The sequence below is a fragment of the Macrobrachium rosenbergii genome, unplaced genomic scaffold, assembly GCF_040412425.1.
Source record: "Macrobrachium rosenbergii isolate ZJJX-2024 unplaced genomic scaffold, ASM4041242v1 171, whole genome shotgun sequence".
In the NCBI taxonomy this organism is placed as follows: domain Eukaryota; kingdom Metazoa; phylum Arthropoda; class Malacostraca; order Decapoda; family Palaemonidae; genus Macrobrachium; species Macrobrachium rosenbergii.
In genome coordinates this window covers 817,374-832,892 of record NW_027100729.1, presented here as the reverse complement: position 1 = coordinate 832,892, position 15,519 = coordinate 817,374, and the positions used below count along the sequence as shown (strand labels likewise).

The window sequence follows — 15,519 nt, the reverse complement described above, 5'->3', positions numbered from 1 at the left end:
ACAAGTGTCCACAGACAATGCAGTCGCTTCCAAGGAGTCAGTGTCTGCTTCAACAGCAGGTGGGCGCCCGTCGTCCGTGCGTCCAGTCGCGGGGGGCGCCTCTCTCGTATTCCACCCCACTTCTAATTTCTTCATGCCCCCGCAAGGAGAAATTCCAGTTTTGGATGCTGCAAGAAAATTTCCGTCTGTTTCTCAAGATCCCTCATTGGCGCCGCTTCAACTCCGGCTTGATAAAGTGTTGAGCCTTCTTGAGAAGCCAACTCCAGTACAGTAGTGCAAGGCACCGTGGAACCCCCAGGATCACCCGTTTTGTCCGTCGAGGAACCTGCAGAAGAGGAGCAACCTACCTTTCATTACTTGGCACTGCTCAGGTTTTTCCTGGTCTGCTACCTCCATTCATCCCATTATCGCTGTGTTCGGCCTACTTGATGCGACAGCCACCAGTACCGCCAGATTGCCGCTTATGGTGTTGTCTTCGTAGTCGAAGAAAGCTCTCAGCCGCATGGATGCCTGGCTAGCAGAGAAGAGGAAAGTCGGGAAGGGGGTTTTCTGTGCGCCTCCCTCTCGTTTGGTAAGGCAGAAGTATCTGTCTTATGCAACCGGAGAAGCTCCTTCCTTGGGAGTTTCTGCCTCCTCACAAGGGGACTTCTCCAGTATCATAGATGCTTCTCGTCACTCAGCTTTCTCTTCGGCCAGAATTCTCTTCACAACCTCGGAGTTGGACCATCTTCTTAAAGATATATTCAAAGTCTTCAAGGTCTTTAGTTTTCTAGATTGGACGGTGGGAGCCCTAGCCAAGAAGATAGAAGACTGTACGGCCTGCAAGAAAACTTCGCTTTGTACTGACTGGGAGTACTGGGGTGCACGGATAGAGCCGTAAGAGATGGAGCACTAGAACTAGCAACCATCTTCACGACAGGAGTCCTCAAGAAACGAGATTTGTGGTGTTCGTACACAGCAAAAGGAGTCACCCCATCAGAACGTTCTTTGCTTCTTTTTGCACCCCTAGTTCCTCGCTGGGTGAGCGGGTTCCGTTCTCAGCTACCACTCTGTTGGTCAGAATTTCACCGCCAGTGAAGAACAAGAAGAAATTTGTTTCTGGTGATAGAAATTCAATCCACCAAATAATGTGGTTTTCCACATTAAGCAAGGTCCCATTGCTAGGTAACCAATTGGTTCTTAGGGTTCTTAGCCACTGCAAAAATAAATCTAATCCTTTCGAGGCCAGCCCTAGAGAGCTGTTAATCAGCTCAGTGGTCTGGTTAAACCAAGATATACTTAACTTTTTTTGCACCCCTGGACAAGGACCAGTCTGTTCCCACAGGAGACACTGGAACAGATTACAGTGGATCTACAGAAGTAGTCAGCTCAAAACCTCCTCACCAATCCACCAAAAGAACCAAGTTTCTGCAAGAGGGAGAAGCACAAATGCAGCAACAACCCTTGGGTTCTGAAGGTTTTAAGAGAGCCAACCTCCGCAATCCCCTCCAGGCCATCTAGGAAACCCATCAACAAATAAACTCTTATCAAATGAGGCAGCCTCCTCCGTGTTCCAGTCAGAGAGACTTTCCCATTTCTGGACAGTATGGGAGAAGAAAATGTGGAGCTCTGGATGCTGAAAAAGAGAAGGCTGTGGAAATCAGGAGAAATGTAGTAACTCTCCCATGAGCTTAGCAGCCTTTAGACTCAGAGAGGTTTTTGCCCTATCTTCGGGAAGTGGTTCCCAAGTCACCGGGAGGATGGAGACCTGTCCTGGACGTCGGTGCCCTGAACCGCTTCGTTCAAATGACGAAATTCAAAATGGAGACGAATCGGTCAGTTTTGTCAGCCATCCATCAGGGAGACTGGATGGTTACGATCGACATGCAAGATGCGTACTTCCACATTCCAGTTCATCCGGACTCCAGGAAGTATCTGAGATTCGTGTTCCAGGACAGAGTCTTCCAGTTTTGGGCACTCTGCTTCGGACTATCCACGGCCCCTCAAGTTTTTACCCGGTACTCGCTCCCCCCCCAGCGAAATGGCTACATCTTATGGGGATAAACATCTCTCTGTACCTGGACGATTCAGCTCCTACGCTCCCCCCTCGAGATTATCAGTGCACGGAGGACCTGCAGAAAACTCTTCGTCTCTGCCCAAGATTTAGGCCTTTTAATAAACTTCAAGAAGTCACAGTTAGTTCCGACTCAGTCTATTCTATAATTGGGGATAGCGATAGACTCTCAGAGTTTTCGGGCTTTTCCATCCCAACAAAGGGTACTATCTTGCTGGAAGAAAGTCCAGGACTTCGTAACTCGCCACTCTTGCTCAGCCAACACATGGACGAGTCTTCTCGGAACTCTCTCTTCCATAGAGAAGTTCGTTCCATTAGGCAGGCTATAACAAGAGCACTGCAATTTTACCTCGCGGCCAATTGGAAAAGGAAGTCGTTCCCGGTCTCATTCATTTTCAGCATCACTCCCCAAATAAAAGAAGACCTCAGATGGCGGCTAGCAGAAGACAGATTCTCGACAGGAAGGTCTCTGGCTCCAACAAACCCCGACCTAACGTTATTCTTTGACGCTTTGGATCTGGGTAGGGGAGCCCTTCTCAACAACACGGAGGTGTCAGGAACGTGGTCTCCTTCCGAAAGAAACCTCCACATCAACGTAAAGGAACTAAAAGCGATTCATCTGGCACTTCAACACTTTGCAGTGCTGACCTTCCACAATACAGTAGCGGTTCATTCGGACAGCATGACCGCCCTAGCGTATGTCAAGAGTCAAGGAGGGACCCATTCTTTTACGCTCTATGAAGTGACAAAGGATTTCCTTCTTTGGGCAAAGAGCAACAAGACCCAATTAGTGACTGGCTTCATTCAGGGCAAGATGAACGTCCTTGGGACGAATTGAGTTGTGGCAAACAGGTCCCACCAACGGAATGGACACCCAATCCACAGGTGTGCACCGACCTGTGGAAGCTGTGGGGAAAGACATCCATAGACCTGTTTGTGATATCAAGGAACTATCGTCTTCCTTTGTATTGCTCCCCGGCTCTGGACCCACAAGCATGGGCAACAGATGCCATGTTGCAGGACTGGTCGAACCTCGACCTTTACTCCTTCCCTTCCTTTCAGCATAGTGAGGGAAGTGTTGAGGAAGTTCAATTCACACAACAACGTGTCAGTGACCCTAGTCGCTCCCTTTTGGCCACACAAAGAGTGGTTCCCCGATCTGTTGAGCCTTTTGACAGACTTCCCAAGGCTACTTCCTCAGAGGAGAAGTCTTCTCCGATACCATCAAGGGTTATCCACTCTCGCTCTGACAGGCTTCAGACTGTCACGAAGTTTGTCAGAGCGAAAGGATTTTCAAGGAAGGCTGCAGAGGCTATTGCTTGGTGCAGGTGACAATCTTCCTCTGCAGTCTACCAGTCCAAGTGGGCAGTTTTTAGGAAGTGGTGCCGAAAGCGAAATATTTCCTCTTCTCAAACGTCTGTAGACCAAATCGCAGATTTTCTTCTATATCTCAGAGTATCAAAAGGGCTCACAACAGCTACCGTCAAGGGTTACAGAGCGATGTGGAGCTCAGTATTCAAACATAGAGGACTAGACCTGTCTTCAAACCAAGACATCAGTGATTTAATCAAACATTTGAATACTAGTAAGCAAGCTAAACCCTCAGGAGTCTCTTGGAACTTGAATTGGTCCTCAACTGGCTTTCAGGACCACCGTTTGAACCTTTGGAGTCGTCGTCACTTCGGAATCTTACGAAGAAGAAGACATTATTCTTGGTGACACTGGCTACAGCCAAGATAGCCAGCGAGCTTCTTGCCATTGATAAAAGGATTGGTTTCTCACAAGGCAATGCAGTATACTTGCTAATATTGGATTTTTTGGCCAAAAATGAGGACCCGGCTAACCCTTGGCCTCGCTCCTTTTCTATCAAGAGCCTCTCAGAAGTACCAGGCCCATCCGATCAAGAGAAAGTCCTCTGCCCGGTAAGAGCTCTAAGAGTATACCTCGAGAGAACCAAAAACCTTAGAGGATCAGCCCCTAATCTTTGGTGTTCTATTAAAAACCCCAACCGTCCTTTGTCCAAGAATGCACTACAGTATCATTCTTTTTAAGATCTGTGATTTCGGAAGCACATTCGGGGGTTCAAGACGATTTACTACCCTTGTGCAAAGTAAAGTCTCATGAAATAAGAGCCGTGGCGACGTCTTTGTCTTTTAAACGTAACCTGTCTCTCTCTTCAATTTTGCAAACTACATTTTGGAGGTGCAAGTCAGTGTTTGCCATGCTTTACTTACGGGACGTTGAAACAGTGTACGAAAAGTGCCGTACTTTACGTCCGTTCTTGGCAGCCGGCGTGGTATTGGGGGATGAAGGATAGGAGGAACGCCTTCCCTTTCCCTCCATCCACTCTCCTTGAATAAGGATAGTTGTACTTCTTGGGAAGTCTGGTGGACGCTGAGTCGTGAGTGTCACCAATCTCTATTTTATGGTTTTGGCTAAAATGTCATGTGGTTCAGGTTCATTTTATCTGGTCCTTGTTGTTCTGTTGTACTGTGCCCAGGGCAGGGCAGATCCACATACTATTTATATGTGACCCTTTGGGATTTTTAGCTTTGGCAACCTGCGATTGACCTCCTACGTTGCAGAGCACCCACTCAGTAGAGGCGACCCTTGGCTCTACCGCCACTCCGCTACAGGTCGAGGGGAGCCACGACCAGAGGCAGTACCCATCCGCTGGTGCTCCCTCACCAGGCAAGGTTGCAACAAGCATTGGATCCAAGATGCTAGCTAATTTGCTATCCCAAATTACCCTCCATATCGAGTAGTTTTTTGGGTCGTATATGTCCATTCATCCCACCTCCACTCAAAGTGGGATTCAGCTATGTAATTATTTGGTAAGTTACTTATATAAAAATGACATTTTTATAGTCAAATAAAGTTTTATATATACTTACCAAATAATTACATGATCGGAGCCCGCCCTCCTCCCCTCTCATGGGCATAGAGCGTAAACGAATTGGGCTCTTTAGCTACGTTGTACCTATTCTTCCCCGATAGTGGGCGGGGCAGCGTACCTACACCCAGAACAGAAGAGCGCTACCGCAAATTTCGAATTTTGAGCTGCCATGTAAAGTAGAAACTATAGCTATGTAATTATTTGGTAAGTATATGTAAAACTTTATTTTCATTATAAAAATGTCATTTTTGATAGTTCAGACACCAAAAAACCCTCTTAAAAATGCTCATACCAGAGTATTTTAATAGTTTTATCACAAAAAGTGCATTTAGTCATAAGTAAGTATAGCTTAGTTTTACCAGACCACTGAGCTGATTAACAGCTCTCCTAGGGCTGGCCCGAAGGATTACACTTATTTTACGTGGCTAAGAACCAATTGGTTACTTAGCAACGGGACCTACAGCTTATTGTGGAATCCGAACCACATTATAGCGAGAAATGAATTTCTATCACCAGAAATAAATTCCTCTAACTCTTCATCAGCCGGCGGCGGGAATCGAACTCCGGCCCATCGAATGACGGTCTGAAGCTCAACCAACTCGGCCAACAAAGGGCTAATAGTCATAAAAGTTACATGAAAATACAGTAATAAGTAAGTTGACTCCTGTGGGAGGAAACCTTCAAAGGTTCCTTCAAGGGAATCTGGGTCATATGTCAACCAACATAAGGCTCAATTTTGGAATGATAATGAAAAAAATGGGGTTATGCAACAGTACTGCATAAGTATACAGCAATGTACGGTACACCGGTATATTGTACAGGTACAGCACTTTACAGTGTAAAACAATGTACATATGTACTGTACTGTATTGTACAGCAACAAAACAAGTAAATAAAGGTAATTCCTCACCAGGAGAGGTCCTGTTCCTCGATCACTACCAGCCCTTGCTCAAAGCGGGCCAAAGCGTGTGACGAGCCCATAACGCTTAATGCCCTGGGCTTTGGGGCTGGTGCCCCTTCCTCCTCCTCCTCCTCGATCACCTGCTTCTGTAGTTCAGTGAGGTCCTCTGCTGGCGACTCCAAATTGAGCTTCTTGCTGTAGCGAACAACGTTCCGTCTCTCTCACAGCGTCAAGAGTCTCTCCCTGACGCAGCTTCTTCCAGTCCCCATTCGAATTGGATTTCCAGACCTTGTTTTTTACTCAATGTTTCTTACAGCATCTAAAATACTGTAGCCCTTCCAGACTCGCTTGATGTCCAGCTTGTCGCTGCCATTTTTGGCGACCCTGAGGACACGGCGAAATGTCCTCCTGGCGTAGTAAGCCTTGAAGCTAGCAATGACTCCCTGGTCTGTCGGCTGGTGAAGCGATGTAGTGTTGGCGGAAGGTAGACGACCTTCACTTCGGGATAAATCTCACCCAGATTATTAGGGTGGCCAGGGGCGTTGTCCAACACCATCGGGACCTTAAAAATTCCAAACCCTTCTCCTCCAAATATACTTCTTAACTGCTGGCATTAAAAAAAAAGTTAAGTATACCTTAGTTTTACCAGACCACTGAGCTGATTAACAGCTCTCCTAGAGAGGGCTGGCCCAAAGTATTAGACTTATTTTATGTGGCTAAGAACCAATTGGCTACTTAGGAACGGGACCTACAGCTTATTGTGGAATCCAAACCACATTATAGCGAGAAATGAATTTCTATCACCAGAAATAAATTCCTCTAACTCTTCATCAGCCAGCCGGGGAATCAAACTCCGGCCCAGCGAGTGCCAGTCTGCAGCTCTACCGACTCACCCAACAAAAAGCTATGGCATTCAAAAGACCATGACATAAATATAATCTTTAATAGGGTAAAATATTGTCCAGGGCACATTTATTGCTGAATTTGCACCTTTTGACTTAATATTTAATTGGTCAAACAACAAGAAAATGGCGGGCAGGTCGTTCTCTGGTCAAGTTTAGTTACAGTACGCTCAGGAACGAGTTCCCGCCTACTGTGAGGGCGGTCTCTTATGCGGCCGATAACCGGTTATCGCTGTTGATAACCGGGCCGAGACTCCGTCCATTACCCTCCTCGCCATTTCCGCCCCTTGAAAAAATAAAGTTAATACTGTAAGATGTGAATTCATAATATCTCTACAGTAATTTTTCTTTCAGCGCTGAATTACCTTGTAGGCCCCAGCGCTTGGCCTTTAGCCTAAATTGCATAGTGTTCTATCTACCTATCTATTTATCTATCTGGCATAAGTAGTGTCTGTATATGCAACCAAGTCAACCAAAGTCAGACCCTTCAAAGAGAGAGAGAGAGAGATTCAGACAGAGAGAGAGAGAGAGAGAGAGAGAGAGAGAGAGAGAGAGAGAGAGAGAGAGAGAGAGAGATAAGAGAGAGAGAGAGAGAGAGAGAATCTCTCACACATACAAGCAGACAGAAAGGCAGAGAGAGAGATAATGAGGAGAGAGAGAGAGAGAGAGAGAGAGAAATCACACACACACACACACACATGCACAGACAGCCTGAGACAGAGAAAGAGAGAGAGAGAGACAGAGAGATAAAGAGAGACCAAAACGAAACAGCATCCAGGTGACAGACAACCGCTCGCTCTCTCTCTGCAGAACAGCGACTGGGCGAAAGCGGCCGAGGCGCAGGAAGGCGAGGAATCCTCCACCAAGGAGTTGGCGAACAAGGTGAGCGAGAGCGGCAGCAGTGGGGGGGGAAGGGCCCCTGTGGTGGGGTGTCTGGTGGCCAGTGGGTATTGCTTAAAAAAAATGGATTAAATTTTTTTTTTTTGCCTTTGGTTTGTTTGCATAGTTAATCTACATATCCTTATATAGATCCATATACACTATATGCCATGTACTCTCCTTGTATCGTGGAAGCACTGTAGCTCTTGGCTTATGTATTTCGTCACTATGTGGTGATTTTCCTTTTCCTGCATCTTACGTCTTCTCGTGAATGGATGCATTGCACCTAATCACATACTACGTATTCTTGCGAATGGATGCGCTGCTCCCGATTGTGTATTGTGTAATTTCGTGAATGGATGCGCTGCACCTGATTATGCATTGTGTATTCTTGTGAAATGTATTATGTATTCTCGTGAATGGATGCCCTGCACCTAATTACCTATTATGTGGATGTTCGTATCTTGCATGCTGTAATTTGTATTTTTTTAAGTTATTCAATATATTTTTTATTCTCCGCCGATTTTTCAATATCCTAGCGACCGTTAGTACAGGCAGTCGCCGCTTACCGGTGGTATCGGTTAACGGCGTCGTTAACCGGATTTTGGGTGCCGATCTCCGCTTAATGGTGCCGTTAAGCAGGGATTTTGTTGCTGTTGGGCAGGCATTTCGGCGCCAAGCTCCGCTTAACAGCACTGTTGCGCTGGGATTTCGGTGCTGCCAATCTCCGCTTAACAGCGCCATTCAGTGCTGCCAATTTCCAGTTAACAGCGCAGTTAAGTGGGGATTTCTGCCTGACATTCCTGTTGGTTTGTTGCTGTCATTGTGCTTTATATTGATTGAATTATTATTATTAATTATATTATTATTATTATTATTATTATATCTCTAAGTGCATGTATCTGACGGCTATTTAAATTGCACGCAATTCATTGTCAGTTTCTAGAATTTGATTTCTGTAAAGGTCTCGATTATGAAAGTAGCTACTTAAACCAGCTCTGTTCCTCGGGGTCGTCAGTTCCTGAAGGGATGATTCCAAGGAATCTCGATTTGGTTGTAAGTAGCTACTTAAAGCAGCTCAATTCCTCAGCAATGTTGTCAATTCCTGAATGGACGATACCAAGGAATCGATGTGGCGGTAAGTAGCTACTTAAACGAGCTTGGTTCCCCATCAGTGTCATCAATTCCTGAATGGACGATTCCAGGGAATTGATGTGGTGGTAAGTAGCTACTTAAACCAGCTCGATTCCTGAGTGGACGATGCCGAGGAATTGATTTGGCCGTAAGTAGCTACCTAACCCAGCTCGATTCCTGAATGGACAAGGCTGAGTTTAAGTAGCTACTTAAGGCCAAATCGATTCCTCACTGTTGTCCACTCAGGAATCAGGCTGGTTGAGGTAGCTACTTACGGCCAGATCGATTCCCGAACATCCGGTCCACGTTGCACCCTCTGAAATCTAACCCCCCCCCCTTCCCCCCCGGCAGGTCGAGAAACTCAAGCTCCCAGAAGATGGGGGGGACGACCCTCCCGCTCCCTCGGGAGACGCCAAGCCTGACGGGTCTTCAGGGTCCGGCCCGGGCGCGGACGGGGAGGGCAGCCTGTCGGCAGCGGACATCTCCCTGATGCGGAAGGCGATGCGGAAGGGCATCATCGAGTCCAAGAACAAGCTGGAGATCCTGCGGCAGGACCCCAAGAACCCCCTGCACTCCGTGAAGGACTTCGAGTCCCTGAACCTGCGGCCGGAGCTCCTGCAGTCCATCTACAACATGGGCTTCAAGCTGCCCTCCAAGATCCAGGAGACAGCCCTGCCCACACTGTTGGCCAATCCGTAAGTGGGGCAGCCTCTCTGTTGCTCTCGTTTTCACCTTTCGGCTAGCCTCTCTGTTCCTCTCGTTGGGCTTTTCAGAGGTTTTTGTGGCTCACGCTTTCTCTCTCGATTAACCTTTCTGTTACTCCTTTCTAACCTTTCTAGTCCTCTCACTTTCTCTTTTGATTAGCCTTTCTGTTCCTCCTGTTATGCTTTCAGACCTTTTTATGCCTCTCACTTTCACTTTCAATAAACCTTTCTATTCCTCTTGTTACTTTTGCCTTTCTAACCTTTCTATTCCTCCTGGTACTCCTTTCTAACCTTTCTGTTCCTCTCACTTTCCCTTTCAGTAAACATTTCTATTCCTTCTGTTACTTTTGCCTTTCAAACCTTTCTACTCCTCTCACTTTCTCTTTCAGTAAACTTTTCTGTGCCTCTCACTTTCCCTTTCAATAAATGCCCTTTCAATTAACCTTTTTATTCCTTCTGTTACTCCTTTTAAACCTTTCTATTCCTTCTGTTACTCCTTTCAAACCTTTCTATTCCTTCTGTTACTCCTTTCAAACCTTTCTGTTCCTTTCCCTTTCAGTAAACCTCTCTCTTCCTTCCAGACCCACGAACATGATCGCGCAGTCGCAGTCCGGCACAGGCAAGACGGCCGCCTTCTCCCTGGCGATGCTCAGCCGCATCGACTCCAGCAAGAAGTGTTGCCAGGTGAGCGTCATCTATTTTTTACTTTATTTTATATAACTACTTGTAAATTATATTAATGTAATATAATTAGAAATAAGATCATTACCCTAATATAATTAGAATTAAGGTTACATTAATTAATATTAATATTATTTATGTAATTTAATTATATGTGAATTATATTATTACAGAATTTAATTAGCAGTAAATAAGATAATTACCTTAATAAATTAATAATTGTTCTTTATTATAATTATTATAATTTTTCCAATTTTTATAATTATTTTTATCATAATTTTTGCAGTTCTAAATCAATTTAGGTTTGTCTGTTCGTCTCAAGTCTGTCTGTTCGTCTTAAATTTGTCTGATTCGTCCGTTCGTCTTAAATTCGTCAGTTGGCCTAAATTTGTTTATCTGTCTGAAATTCGTCAGTTCGTCTTAAATTCATCTTAAATTCGTCAGTTGGCTTAAATTTGTCTTGGCTTAAATTCATCTTCAATTCGCCTGATTCATCCATTCGTCTTCCAGGCACTGTGTCTGTCGCCCACCTTCGAGCTCGCCATGCAGACGTACGAGCAGGTCAAGACGATCGGCAGCCTGTGCAAGGACATCACCATCAGGGTGGCAGTCAAGGGAGAGTCGGGTAAGGGGGCGGAAGGTCTTCTGTTCCTCCTGTTACTCAAGTCTTTGAAACCTTTCTATTCCTCTTGTTACTTAGACCTTTCTGTTCCTCCTGTTATTTATTTATGCCTTTCAGACTTTTCTGTTCCTCCTGTCACTTAGACCTTTCAAGCCTTTCTGTTCCTCCTGTCTAGAGTGAAGACTTCCGCTGTCAAAAGTAAATCTTCCGCTATCAAGAATAAAACCAACACTGTCAAAAGTAAAGCTTTTGCTATCAAGATTAAAACGTACACAATGTAATGTAAGACTTATAATGTCAAAAGTGAAACTTCTGCTATCAAAATTAAACATCCAATGTCAAAAGTGAAACTTCTCCCATCAAAATTAAAACTTCTGCTATCAAGAATAAAACTTCTGCTGTCAGAATCAATAATAAAATGCCATCCTTTTCCCCCCACCTATGAAAAGTAAAACCTCCTCTATCAAGAAAAAAATTTCCATTATCAAAAATTAATAACAGCTATCAAAAGTAAACCTTTCGACATCAGACCTCCGCTACCTAAATTAAAACTTCCACTATCAAAAGTAACACTTCCGCTACCAAGAACCAGTTTTCCACAATCTAATGTAAAACATATAATGTCAAGATTATAACTTCTCATGTTTAGAGTAAAAACTAACACTATCAAAAGTAAAGCTTCCATTGTCAAAAATAAAAACTCACGCTATCAGAAAATAGAACTTCCACTGTGAAAAATTAATAACAAAAATGCCTTTCCTCCCCCCCCCCAACTGTCATGAGTAAAACTTATACTAATGCCAAAAATAAAACTTCCAATATCGAAAGTTAGAAGGCTATCGTCAAGAGTTTAAAGCTTCCGCTGTTGAGAATAAAACTTCCGCTATAAAAAATAAAATTTCAACTATCAGAAATAAAACTTCCGCTACCAAGAATAAAACTTCTGCTATCAAAAATAAAGCTTCCGCTACCAAGAATAAAGCTTCCGCTATCAAAAATAAAGCTTCCACTACCAAGAATAAAGCTTCCTCTTTCAAAAATAAAAACTTCCACTATCAAAAATAAAACCTTACGCTATCAAAAATAAAGCTTCGCTACCGATAATAAAGCTTCCGCTACCAAGAATAAAGCTTCTGCTATCAAAAATAAAGCTTCCACTACCAAGAATAAACTTCCGCTATCAAAAATAAAAGCTTCCGCTATCAAAAATAAAACCTTCCGCTATCAAAAATAGAACTTCTGCTATCAAAAATAAAAACTTCTGCTATTAAAAATAAAACTTCCACTATCACCAAAAATAAAACTTCCACTATCAAGAATAACAAACACTTTTAATCTCCCCCAGCCCCCCGCGGCCAGAAGATAACGGACCACATCGTCATCGGCACCCCTGGGAAAGTGGTGGACTGGGTGACCAAGTACAAGTGCCTGAACCTCCGTGACTGCAAGGTCTTCGTTCTGGACGAAGCCGACGTCATGATCGCCACCCAGGGTCACCAGGTAAGGGCTGCTACACAGGGTCACCAGGTAAGGGCCGACACCAAGGGGCACCAGGCTTTGGAATTCTTTTCATTGCTCTGTTTTCCCCCTTCAGGCAGGGACACCACGAGGCCAGGGTTTTTCTCTAGACTGAATTTTGTCGTCATTGCTGTAAAGCTTTGGAATTCTTTACTCTCTTCATTGTTCCTCATTGTCTTCCTCCTCCTCCTCTGTTTTATAGGCTCAAATGAATGGTCTTCTTTCCTACCATTCCCTAAAGCTTTGGAATTCTTGCCATTTTTCCTTGTTCCTCCTGTGTCTTCATCCTCTGTTTTAAAGGCAAAAGAATGGATTTTTCCGTCGTTGTTGTAAAGCTTTGGAATTTGTTGTGTTTTTCTGTGTTCTCTGTGTCAAAGTTCAAGTTAAGTCCACAAAATTAGTACACGTAGACCAAATAAAATATTAGGTTGCATGGAAAACCCACTAAAAACCTTTATTACGTTTAATTAAATAAAGCAAAACTTTACTGTGCATACCAACATATTACCACTTATAACGTTACCAACACAAACAATAAGCAATCAGAATACAATGAAATATCGTCGAGAATCGTAAGAAAACCTTACTTTGAATCCTTTGGGGGTCTTGAAGACGATGTAACCTGCATTTTTATCGAGTTTTTCATAAAGAAAAAAACTCCAAATTTTGACCATTCTGCCATTTTGGAGCCATGTTTCGTCTGTCGGATCGGCGTTGTAACCCTGGAACATGTGTTGTAGCATCGTAACCCCGGAACATGCCGTAACCCCAGAATGTGCCGTAACCCTGGAACGTGCATCGTAACCCCGGAACATGCGTCATAACCCCGGAACATGCGTCATAACCCCGGAACATGCTTCACAACCCTGGAACGTGTGTCGCAACCCCGGAATGTACATCGTAACCCCGGAACGTGCGTTGCAACTCCGGAACATACATCGCTGTAACCCCGGAACGTGTGCCGTAACCCCCGGAATGTGCGTCGTAACCCCGGAACGTGTGTCGTAACCCCCGGAACATGCGTCGTAACCCCGGAACGTGCTCCATAACCCCAGAACTTGTGCCGTAACCCCGTAACGTGCATCGTAGCCCCGGAACTTGCGTCATAGCCCCGGAACGTGCGTCGTAGCCCCAGAACGTGTGTCGTAGCCCCGGAATGTGCGTTGTAACCTGGGAAATCATTTTTGATGAATATATTTGAAGAGCATCGAAAGCCGAGCCCAGCAAAACCCTTGGACTGCCTGTGCGCGATAAAATAAATTGGGAATGTTTTCATACTTGGTACAAAAGAAGGTCCGTTTTTATTTGGGCCAAATTTTTACATTATAGATATACATGGATCCGTGAATGTGTTTAACCCTTAAGGGATGGATTGAGCCTCAGTGTGAAGTAAAACAGGTTTGGGGAGGTGGACGGATTGATTGAGTTTCAGTGTGAAGCAGAATTACGCACCACTGTTATGGTGATAATGGTTCGAAACAAAGGTGCCAAGACTTCTATATGCTATAAATTCACTAATGGCAACTTTTATACAGACGTGAGAGTTAGACCAGTATGATCAGTAATGCCTATGACTTCAAGGGGGAAGGTACTGCATCTCTCTCTCTCTCTCACACGAGTTTTTTTGTAAATTTGCTTGTAAATATACGAAGGGGTTGCTGTTTTTTCTTTTTGTCTTTTACGATAGTATGTCGGTTGTAAATGTAATTTTACAAGGAAAATTGCAAAGAAATATTAGAAAAAGCATGTCAAAGTAAAAAAAAAAGCTACTGAATCTTTGTTCTCGTAAATTTACGTGAATATTTTACAACAGATATGCAAAAATTTTGTTACTGCTTTTATTTCTTAGCCGTTTTGATATTGTGTGAGCAGTAATAATAATTTTACAAAATACCATTAATTTATTTATTCGAAAAACATATATAAGTTGGTAAAATTTACGATTGTCTTGTAAATGAGGCCCCACAAAGGGTTGTAAATAGTCATTTTCAACTTCTAGAGGAAGGTAGGGAAAATTTTTTAGAATTTTTTTACTTATAAAGCGTAAATGTAGGTGTCATTCTCTTTCCATTGATGTGATTTTTTTTCTTATCTTGCCGACCTCAAAGTTTCCCGGTCTGGGTTGCTGCACATTATTATAAATTATGCCGTCCCTTAAGGGTTAACAATGATATTGAAGTGTTGCGAGAGTAACGACCATCTTAAAATCTTGTGCTTCGGATTTCGAGCTCTGCTTAAGAAGACGAGGGGGTTGTGGTCGGTGTACGGTGGACCCCTGGCTATTCGCGGATTTCTCTGTGGAACGTATATGCAGTACGTGTTATTCGCGGAAAATTCGCCTATTCGTATTTGTCTGTAAATATTCACTAATTACTGTATTTTCATATCATTTTCATTACCAATTGCATTTTTTGTAATAAATGTTTTAAAATACTCAGGTATGAGCATTTTTAGAGGGTTTTTGGTGTTTTGAATGACCAAAATAGGTAGCTATTATCGTTTTCAGAGGGGTTTTAAGTATCTGCGAATTTGAGGTATTCGCGGGGCTAGTGGTACACACTATAGCTAATAGCTTCTTCTCCACAGTATAAAGCGATCTCTGTTGCTTCTTCAACCTGCATAAATAGAGCAAAGTAAACTTTTGGTCCGTTTGTTTCGTACAACATTTACCGTTCTCTGAAATGTGGCAGGTGTGTTGCGCACACAGAAAGGAAGTCTTTTATGTTTGAACAGCCCAGAGTGGGTAATAAAGGCGGCTGTCTCCTTTGCCTTCTCTGACAGTGGGACCTGATAATAACCCCTCAGCTAGGGACAGCAAGCTTATGTTCCTTTTTTCAAAATCTGTTCCGTACCGTTGTCGTTTTGCCGTACGAGACGAACACCTGGCAGTAACTCGGTGTCGTGGGCAGCGAAGTTGCATTCTCTGGGATTATCGCAGCAAACATCTTCATGCCGTCGCAGCAGACGCGTCACGTTGCGCTGTTGCTCCTCATTCAGGTGCTGCGGATGCTGTGGAAGAGATTCTAAAACTTCTCTTAGTAGAATAGTCGTCCCATGATAGAATTCCTTTGTCTGTCAGACATTGTTACACTTCAGATGGCTAATTGTTGCTCCCATACCCCGCAGGACACGTCCGTCCGAATCCACAAGCAGCTCCCGAAGACCTGTCAGATGATGCTTTTCAGTGCGACGTACGAGGACGACGTCATGGCCTTTGCGGAGGCCATCA

At 44.1% G+C, this 15,519-nt stretch overlaps 1 protein-coding gene across 1 annotated transcript in view; it reads left to right on the top strand.

Moving 5' to 3' along the window:
- Window positions 1-15,519, top strand: part of Dbp80 (putative ATP-dependent RNA helicase Dbp80) — a 39,374-nt gene that overhangs the window by 15,894 nt on the left and 7,961 nt on the right. The window contains exons 2-7 of the mRNA XM_067102985.1: window positions 7,563-7,634; window positions 9,117-9,460; window positions 10,051-10,153; window positions 10,661-10,775; window positions 12,118-12,272; window positions 15,417-15,519. The exon at window positions 15,417-15,519 is cut by the window's right edge and continues 92 nt beyond it. Of these exons, the coding sequence (XP_066959086.1) occupies window positions 7,563-7,634; window positions 9,117-9,460; window positions 10,051-10,153; window positions 10,661-10,775; window positions 12,118-12,272; window positions 15,417-15,519 (892 nt within the window). The remainder of the gene's footprint in view (window positions 1-7,562; window positions 7,635-9,116; window positions 9,461-10,050; window positions 10,154-10,660; window positions 10,776-12,117; window positions 12,273-15,416) is intronic.